This window comes from Nanorana parkeri, unplaced genomic scaffold (genome assembly GCF_000935625.1).
Source record: "Nanorana parkeri isolate BGI_ZX_2015 unplaced genomic scaffold, ASM93562v1 scaffold658, whole genome shotgun sequence".
NCBI lineage: Eukaryota > Metazoa > Chordata > Amphibia > Anura > Dicroglossidae > Nanorana > Nanorana parkeri.
The window spans coordinates 21,079-31,364 of record NW_017306926.1 but is presented as its reverse complement, the minus strand read 5'-3'; the positions used below and the strand labels follow the sequence as shown (position 1 = coordinate 31,364).

At 49.8% G+C, this 10,286-nt stretch overlaps 1 protein-coding gene across 1 annotated transcript in view; it reads right to left on the bottom strand.

Annotated features, from left to right (window-relative positions):
* EML5 (echinoderm microtubule associated protein like 5) overlaps positions 1–10,286 on the bottom strand; it is a gene marked incomplete at its 5' end in the record, with an annotated part of 97,920 nt that overhangs the window by 79,336 nt on the left and 8,298 nt on the right. Inside the window, 3 exon segments of the mRNA XM_018563349.1 lie at positions 1,163–1,364; positions 4,273–4,408; positions 5,297–5,482. Of these exon segments, the coding sequence (XP_018418851.1) occupies positions 1,163–1,364; positions 4,273–4,408; positions 5,297–5,482 (524 nt within the window).

Below are 10,286 nucleotides of genomic sequence, written 5' to 3'. Positions count from 1 at the left end.
AGAAGAACCGCAGAGAGAAAAAGGTTCCCCTTAGATTGACAGTGTGAGAGGATAAAGACTCACGACGGATCTTAAAGAGGACCTGTCATCAGGTACAAGATACATAGTAATGAGTCATTGTGACACTTCCAGGTAATTATTACATCTTGCAGAAATCACCGCACTCCCCTGACAATGCCTCCATCTGCTTTTCTCTTCAGAAGGACGGCACCATGTTTGTTCAGGCATCATCCAGGGTCACCATCTACTTCCTGGAACGAGATGCCGGCTCAGAGATGGCACAGTCATGTAAATCCTGTTGCCTGTACAGTTCTTCTCTGTGTTCACAAATGTCTGAGACAGAGTAGCCCCTGCTGGAGCTTCTCACCTTGTGACTTGCTGCAGAGTTACAAATTTTTTCTCTGGGGGAGGGGAGACTGAGGAAATGCTTCCCCCTGCTTGCAGCAGTCTGATCACTGGGGGAGGGGAGACTGAGGAAATGCTTCCCCCTGCTTGCAGCAGTCTGATCACTGGGGGAGGGGGAGACTGAGGAAACGCTTCCTCCTGCCTGAAGCACACTGATCACTGGGGGAGGGGAGACTGAGGAAATACTTCCTCCTGCTTGCAGCAGTCTGATCACTGGGGGAGGGGGAGACTGAGGAAACGCTTCCTCCTGCCTGAAGCACACTGATCACTGGGGGAGGGGAGACTGAGGAAATGCTTCCTCCTGCCTGAAGCACACTGATCACTGGAGGAGGGGAGACTGAGGAAATGCTTCCTCCTGCCTGCAGCAGACTGATCACTGGGGGAGGGGAGACTGAAGAAATGCTTCCTCCCTCCTGCAGCAGTCTGATCACTGGGGGAGGGGAGACTGAGGAAATGCTTCTTCCTGCCTGCAGCAGAGTAATGGCATAATCTCAGCCAAGGCAAAGTCATTGGCTGGAGTTCAAGGATGACTTCCGCTTGCATTATATCCCCCATAGCACCTCCCACTGATGCATTTTGCTCCCGAACAGAGATTAGATTGCACTCAGGCTCTGCGATGCAGAAACATGCATGAGGTGGAGGTGCTGAGCGGGCTTTGATCTGCACCTCATCACAGAGTAAGGATATTTTGGAGCATGGCGTCGCTTGGCATCCCCCCAATGGTTAGACACATGGTTATTACATCCCCATGGCTGACCTGACTGATCGGTCGTCGCTCCCGGTAATGGCCAGCGGTTTGGTGGGATGGACAGCCAGGGCCCAGAGCTCGCCCTCGCAGTGTCCTTGCATGATCAGGAAAGGCTTGTTGCGTTCGTGGACCACAATCTCGAATATTTCACTGTCCTGAGTCCCCACCAGGATGTGGTCCCCCCTCCAGCACACGCTGCGAACGGACAGACCTGGGGAGAGAACGTTATACAGAAAATGTCAGCACGCCGCGTATGATGTACGAGAAGACACGTTACCATCTTCATGTCGCTGCTCCGCTGCAAAGATCTCAGGAACGCTGCTCAGTAAAAGCGTTCGACCGACAATACATCCCTACCCCCGCACCATCCAACAAATCAATACGTTTATAAAGCCTTAGAATGTGAAAAGCAGCTGCGATCAAAAATAAATATAATGTTATATCCACATACTGTATATATCCGGAGATAAATAATAAACATGAGCTACAAATAATGAATACAATGTTACAGAAGTTGTTTACTTCCCCTTAGATGGAAGTCCTGGTTATTTGGTGCTGTTATGCATACTAAGGAGCTAGGAGGCAGAAAATGTTATAAGGATGAGCTCAGGCAGTTGATGGGGGAGAAAATGTCAGACTTCGGAGGTGAGGGGGGAGTCTCTCACTTCTAAAACACCCAAAGTATATAAAGATAAACATGGAGACATATAAAATATAAGCGGAGAATGTGACAACGCTGTTTTAACAATTTAAGACTGAATATATATATATATTCACTATATTGCCAAAAGTATTGGGACGCCTTTACACGCACATGAACTTTAATGGCATCCCAGTCTTAGTTCGTAGGGTTCAGTGTTGAGTTGGCTCCGCCCTTTGCCGCTACAACAGCTCCGCCTCTTCTGGGAAGGCGTCCACAAGGTTTAGGAGTGTGTCTATGGGAATGTTGGACCATTTGTGAGGTCCGGTACTGATGTTGGGGGAGGGGCTCGCAGTCTCCGCTCTAATTCATCCCAAAGGTGTTCTATGGGGTTGAGGTCAGGACTCTGTGCGGCCAGTCACGTTCCTCCACCCCAAACTCCCCCATCCGTGTCTTTATGGGCCTTGCTTTGTGCACTGGTGCGCAGTCATGTTGGAACGGGAAGGGGCCATCCCCAAACTCCTCCCACAAAGTTGGGAGCATGAAATTGTCTTTATTGCTTTGGTGCCTTAAGAGGTCCCTTCACATGGGAAATGTCACGGAACACCTGAATCCAATGATTTGGAGGGGGAGGGCCCAATACTTTTGTCAATATAGTGTGTATATATATATATTATTAATAATAATAATAATAAATGTCTGTATAATGTCTTATAATTAAAGTAATTCACATTGTTTCCTCTGAAATCCAAACAAATAACTGTTTTAGCACTCGGGCTGTTTGAAGGGGCGATCGGGCGAGCTGCAGGTGATCTTTATTACCTGCCGCCGCCGGCTATATTGGCTCATCAGATCTCACCATCTGTAGCACAACATAAAATTGGGTCAGCAGAGACAGATAATTTGGTTTCTAGGCTCAAATAGCCAGTTTCCCTTCACCGGCTGCAGAAATGGCTGCATGAGCATCTCCGCCAACTGCTGGGCTGGGAATAGGATTGTGTTGAGCCGATCGGAGGCGCGCTGACCATTGTATGTTAGATTATAGACCCCTGGGAGCCGTTCACACGGGGCAATGACACACATAGGACTATACACATTTATATATGTTCATAGGACGTTTCTAAATGCACGAAATGACTTTAAATGGTAATGTAATGTGCATTCAGGTGCCTTCAGAATCGTTGCATTGCATCCAGAAGCAAATTAGATACCCTGCACACGCGCTTGGAGGGAAAAGTCTGTGTGGAACACCTTCGCATGTAAACTTATTTGCATGTACAGTAAATGCAAAACAAACACTATGGGGCTGATTTACAAACCATTCGAACGGTGAAACGGCTCTGGGAACGAGAATTTCAGCGCATTATGGCCACTAGACGGAGTCGTGAAGTGTAGGAATTTCCTGTGCTCCTCGGCTCCCTCTAGTGGCCATACTGGGTTGCAAATCATATTTGCAGAGCTGTTCACTGTGCAAGCGGCCTAAGCCACCTCTATGTGTTAAATAAAACAAATGGCTCTAAACCCCTCACCATATATTAAAAAGCCAACATGAAGTTGCAATACAATACAATACAAAAAACTAGACATGTGCGATTCCTTTCGTTCCGAATCGAAATTCGGACGGATTTTCGGAAATTCGGACATTTGGATGTATCCGAATTCCGAATTACAGACATAACGAATGCAAACGAATCCGAATTTCCATTTCCGAAATTCGGTAGCGTTAGTTCGAACGTTCGTTTCGGTTTTTGTTCTTATTCGTTTCGTTCGTTGGAGCAAAGTGACATCAGAGAAGGAGAAAAATATTTTTCCCCCCTCAAATGTCACTTTGCTGCAAACGAACGAAACGAATAAGAACAAAAACCGAAACGAACGTTCGAACTAACGCTACCGAATTTCGTCCGAATCCGAATTCCGAATCCGAATTGACTTTCACACCCGAATCCCGAAAAACAAAATAACACAAATCCGAACCTTGACACCCAAACCTTAAACCCCCAATTGAACATTCAATTTAAATCAGCTACATACAATTCAGTTGCATCAAAACAAAATGTAAAATGTACTTTCTAAAGTAGCCACAGCCTGTATAGAAAGGCCTGTCCCCTGCCAGCATGCTGCAGAGTGGGGACCCTTGCTCTCTGTGCGGAAGCAGCGGCCTCTCTGCAGAGGTCTGAAAGACGCCCGGCTGAGACAGAGCTAAAACTCTCCAACCTAGAGCTCCTCAATCAGCAAAGCTCTTGCTCCTCATCCTCTGCTTGCACACAGAGAGCAAGGGTCCTTCTCTGCAGCATGCTGGCGGGGCACGGGCTTTACTGCTCAGGTTGTGGCTGCTTTATAAAGAAAACGAACTGTAACACATTAAATACCTTTTGCTCTGATGTTTAATAATACTGAAATCAAATATATATGGAGATGTTTGCCTGGAGTTCAGCCTTTATGTCATGGCCGTCTCCTCTGATTGGACAGCCCCCGTTACCTTTGTAGCCTTGGTCGGTTTCCCTGAGATCAATGGCAGTAATTGATTTAAAGTTTAAATCCCACAGGCGCACGCAGCCGTCCCGACCTCCGGTGGCGAATCCTTCCTCACAGGCGTTCATGCTGAAGATTCCGGCCTGGGAAAGGAGAAGGTTGATTGGTCAGGAGAGGAAGGAACTGCTGAGATCTCTAACCCAGGCGCTGGTATAGCTGGGACTTGTGGTTCATCACATGCTAGAGAGCTGCAGGCTGGGCAAGCCCGACTAAGACCTTTAACGGGAACCTACATGTATTGGAGAGTGCAAGTTCCCAGGCTAATCTTCCTGGAATCACTGCTTGGCGAGTCCCTGAACAAGTGTGAGCATATCAGATGTCTGAGACTTCACTGGCTGCATACTTGTTCTGGGTCAGCAGGGTACGTTTGAAAGCCGAGCAGCCTACACCTTTAAAAGTCAGCAGTGGCAGCTCCCATAGGACTATCCCTACACTTCCTGTCCCAGAGACACAACAGGAAGTTAGGGGAAATCTCTCCGTACTGGGAGGAAATCCCCTCCTAGCCCCCATTCACACTAGCCGCGTGTTCATGCTTGGGCACCCAAACATGGCAAGCAAAACATGTGTCTTGGTGTACATAGGACAGCCCACTGATATGAATGGGCTGCCCTATGCCGACAAACGCTGCAGCACGCGCACGGCAAGTGTGAATAGCAGCTTGGACAGTTGTCACTGGGTCAGGTGTCCCTATAGAAAAGTTTGCCCTCAGTTCCTGTTTCAGTGACATCTGTAAAATTTTGGCTTTCCCGTCATTTTTGGTCCCAGTGACAATGGCGACCAGGAGGAGCAGAGATGGTGAATCTGTTATGGAAGGACACAGCCAGAGACAAAAAGCTGACAGAGGTTCTAATTCTAACCCATCACCACTAAAAAGTTTTGGGCTTTAGCTAAACTTTAAAAACAATTTAAAACTTCTTTCCAAATCGCTGTCCCGGAATAACAAAGATGGCGACCGAAACAGCGGTACTCACGGCGTGCGCTCCTTGGATCGTCCGAGCGAGGTTCAGCCCCTTCCACACGTAGATGTCCCCGTTCAGAGCCCCGGAGTAGGTCACGTCGTCCCTCGCGCCCGCCAGGCACAGTATGGTCTGCAGGTCGCCCGTCTTCCCGAACACGCCGCGCTTTGGCGTCAGCGAGTTCCCGCAAAGGTTCCAGAACTGCAAGGCAAGGACAAGGCAACCTTCAGAACAGATGGCGGAACCGGACGCACAACGTACAAGGTGGACAGAAGGAGAAAAGTCAGAGCCGGCCAAGCATGAACATTCAACAGAACCGCAACAAAAAAACAATATGGTGGTCACACGGATCAGAAATGTCAACGAAGGAGAACAAAGATATACCCAGACACACGATAGTCAGGACAACCTTCACCGGGGTACCATCCTCCCAAAATATCTGAAGGTCAAAGAGAGACTGTAAGGCTTTGGTTCTCAACTGGTGGGTCGCGACCCCGTGTTCAGCGGGTTGCCACATGCCTTCCACTTTTTTAGGTGAGAGGCTCCTCAGCCTCCCCCAGCGCAGCACTGTCAGTTCTCACGCCGAGCAGCCATTCAAAATATGCTGCCCAGCACCGAGTGTCAGCTCGAGGTGGGGGTGGTCTGGGGGTATGGCTGCCAGGATGCTCCACCCATACGTACCACGCAATCGCACCTACCATGCATTCTGGTGTGGGATGTGTATTGCGTTGCTATTCATTTGAATGGTACCCCAAACGCACCTCCCACCCACACTTCGTACGGCCACACTGGAACGCGCAGTGCTGTGTGTTCCATTGCAGGGCAATTTGGGGTCTACTGAGCTTAGAGTAACGGGAGGATGCTAGTTTGTGTCCTCCTGTTACCCTAAGGAGAACTATGGGGAAAAACACTGACCCCCTAGTTCTCCTTTAAAGACCAAGCACAAATGTGGGTCCTGAGGATACACAGATTGAGAACCACTGATTTAAAGGAACTCAAACTGGAATCCAAGACATTACATCAGTTAGAAACCATTACATAGAAAAACACATATATTAGAAAGTCAACATGGCGGTCTAAGGTTCAACCTATTGCATGGTAAGCCAACCGACGTGGCCCCTCCGAGATCTATATTAAATTGATGATTGGAAATATTGATGAGGCATTGATTAGGAACACATGGCGGGATCGGGATGGCTTGGTGAACAAGAGTCTACACCAAAGGTAGGCAACCTCAATGCTCCAGCTCTGGTGAAGCTACGAATCCCGTCATGCATCTGCCTCTGGGAGTCACCACTGTGGCTGTCAGAGTCATGCAATGCCTCATGGGAATTGTAGTTGCACAACAGCTGGAGGGCCGAGGTTGCCCACCACTGCTCTGCGTGTTTCTTAGACCAATGGTCCACATCTTCTGGAGATATGGCAAAGGGTTGGCAATAATGTAGTCTACATATACTAACGCATTCCGCCTCTCACCATAAGCACTTCAGCATGCAATAGGGCTACAGGGGACCACCATGGGAGCACATGGACTCAGTATGTTATCCATCAATAGTATCCCAAATTCACAGCTACTATTTATATTGCTATATAGAGGAATCCCAAATGTAAAGAGATCCAGTATATAAGAAAATCCAGTTCAGATCAAAGGGATGAATAGAGAGATCCAAACCAGATCATCAATTCCTACCATCAGCAACAAGTGCCTCACAGGCAACCTTCACCCCCAAATATCACTGGTGGGTTAGGTCTCGGAGGGGCCACATTAGTCGGATTATTATGCAATATGGACAATTTTAGAGCAACTACATGTTGGCTTTTTAATTATCCCCTTCTTAATACAGGACAAGACCCTGCTAGCTTTGTTTACAGCAGCCTGGCACTGGTTCTCCATGCAATAAAAGGAGAAGGATTTCTAACTGATATAGTGCATTGGATTCCAGCTTGAGTGACCTTAGAGGCCCTTCTACGTCCTTCAAATGTTTCACGAAATGTCAAAGTCAGACGGAATTTTCAGGTTGGGCTTGTGTTGATGGGATCAATTTGAGACGCTTCTGAGATCATTCAAAATTCACTCACAGGTGCATTTGACCTCCTCCTGACCAGCATTTGACCCTCTTCTGACCTGCATTTGACCCTCTTCTGACCTGCATTTGACCCTCTTCTGACCTGCATTTGACCCTCTTCTGACCTGCATTTGACCTCCTCCTGACCAGCATTTGACCTCTTCTGACCTGCACTTGACCTCCTCCTGACCAGCATTTGACCTCCTCCTGACCAGCATTTGACCTCCTCCTGACCAGCATTTGACCTCCTCCTGACCTGCATTTGACCCTCTTCTGACCTGCATTTGAGTTGCAGTTATCTTCCTTCTGACCTGCTTCAAGCAGGTTTTGCATTCCCATAGACTTATATGGGAAAGTAAAACCCCTTTGGCATGAACAAAAGCCCATCAACACCGGCCCTAAGGGCCCGTTCACACCAGATGCAGTGCGTTCCTGCACGATTCTGGCCAGAACGCACTGCCTCGCATTGCGGCCGGCTCACTTTTTTTGTGGGGCAGGAGGGGGCGTGGCGGGCCATTGAACTGAATGGCACCGTAGCCACGCCCTCCGGCCGCAATGCGAACGGCCGAACAGGATCGCAAGGCACATTGTGACTGCGGTCCTGTCTGATCAAAACGCTGCAAGCACTATTTTGATCGCACAGGGCCGGACCGGACTACAGGCATAAGGTGCCTTGCGCTCCTGTGCAGACCCGGCCGCAATGCGGGGCAGTGCGTTCTGGCCAGAATCGGGGCGGGAACGCACTGCATCTGGTGTGAACGGGCCCTAAATCCGCTAAATATATTTCAGCTGCATCAAAACAAAAGCTGTGCAAAGTTTTACAGGGTTCAGAGTAGAAAAGCCCGTCCCCTGCCAGCATGCTGCAGAGAAGGACCCTTGCGCTCTGTGTGGAAGCGGCGGTCTCTCTGCCGAGGTCCGACAGACCCCCCTACTGAGCCAGAGCTCTCCAACCAGCCCAGATTATGCTCCCTGAAGACTGGAGAGCTCGGGCTTTGATTCATTTTGGACTTTTAGTACACAGTCAGGCAGCCCGGCTTGCCAAGCAGTAGCTCTCTACACCTTTTCAGTCCCGCGCTCGATGTGTAAATGTCGGGGTGCACGAGGTCTTTGGTTTTTTTAGGGCGTTCTGTAACAGAGCCAGGATTATGACATGTGTTTCACAGGCCATGGGTGGGTGGGCCACCTCGGCAATCCAGCTGGCCACAGGCACAACTCTCAGAGGCAGCAGCATAATGGGATTTGTAGTTTAACCGCAGCTGGAGTGCCTGCCTTAGCCAATGGGGACCCAGTGCTGGTACTGCAGAGGGAAGCGGTTCTGAAGGAGGTGAGGAGTGGGCTGACTGAGCTGCCGGGTTCAGAGCAGACATAATCTGCTGTGTTCTTATTAAAGGACTGAACTAGTCCTTCGCCGTAATTCTTCCAAACTTGATAACAAAGCATCTGGCCCGGAGCTAATTCATTTACAGAAGAGCCATTTCCCGCTCCAATCAGAGATAAGTGGATCAGTGTCCGCAAAGCCCCACCCGCAGGAGCAGAACCGCTGAGGAGACGCTATGGAGGAACAAAGTGTTCCATCATTCCCCATCATCCCCGCGGCCCCATCAGAGAAGATTACATTGTACCGAGGGCTGCCAAGGACATACGACAGCCGGCCCCAGAGAACGCTGCACACAGCAACAATGTAACGCCTGTCAGCGTCCTGAGAACGTGGACTGACGCTGCACACAGCAACAATGTAACGCCTGTCAGCGTCCTGAGAATGTAGACTGACACTGCACACAGCAACAATGTAACGCCTGTCAGCGTCCTGAGAACGTAGACGGACGCTGCACACAGCAACAATGTAACGCCTGTCAGCGTCCTGAGAATGTAGACTGTGACGCTGCACACAGCAACAATGTAACGCCTGTCAGCATCCTGAGAACGTGGACTGACACTGCACACAGCAACAATGTAACGCCTGTCAGCGTCCTGAGAACGTGGACTGACACTGCACACAGCAACAATGTAACACCTGTCAGTCTACATTCTCAGGACGCTGACAGGTGTTACAAGCTATCACCCCATGGAGCCCCGAGTGGGAGAGCCATCGCATGCCGCTTCAATACTTTGAGTGACAGGCCCAGAATAAGCCTGGGGGAGTAGTCCACACCCTTAATCAGATCACACACACGAGTTCAACCTGAACCCAAGATGTCCGCCGTTTTTTGCCTCGGGCAGCATCTCATTGGATCAGGTCGACCTAGTCCCGCCCACTTCTTTCTGGATTGACAGCGCTGCCTCTGATGCTGAAACCTGTGAGCTGCAGTGTCTGGGAGGGGGAGCGTGTGAGACACAAATGAGGGAGGATTTGGCTCAGTCGGGGGAAGGTGAAGGAAGACGTGTTGATGAGATTTGTGCATGACGTAGTAGCTGGATTTGGGAATTGTTTGGACCGCCATGCAGGAGCCTTCTGTTGTATTTTAATTCAATTCCGGGAGATCCTTTCATTAAAACAATATTCTTCCTTTCGGAGGCGTCCCGAGGCGGGGGGTGACACCCCGAGCGGGTACCGGGTGACACCCCGCAGTGACGTCACCATCTTGGAGAGAGGAGGGGACGTCTTCCGGTGGGAGCCGGGTCCCCTCCTCTCTCTCGAGCTACTGTCGGGCTCTCGGTTCATGATCGATTGCCTGACTTTTCAGGGGGGGGTGACACCAAAATGACTGTCAGTGTCACCCCTCGAATGGTGTCACCCGGGTGCGGGCCGCACCCCCCTTGTGACGCCACTGCTTCCTTTCTATTCCTGAACGGCCTCCTCTGTGTCTGTTATCCGAAATATTTGGCTTTCTCAGGATCCTCCGCAGCCGGCCGAACTTCGCACACAAAACTAGGCCAAGTCACGGTTCAGTGACACTTCCGCAAGGTTTGTGATCCGCCAATGTGAACGGAACTGGAAC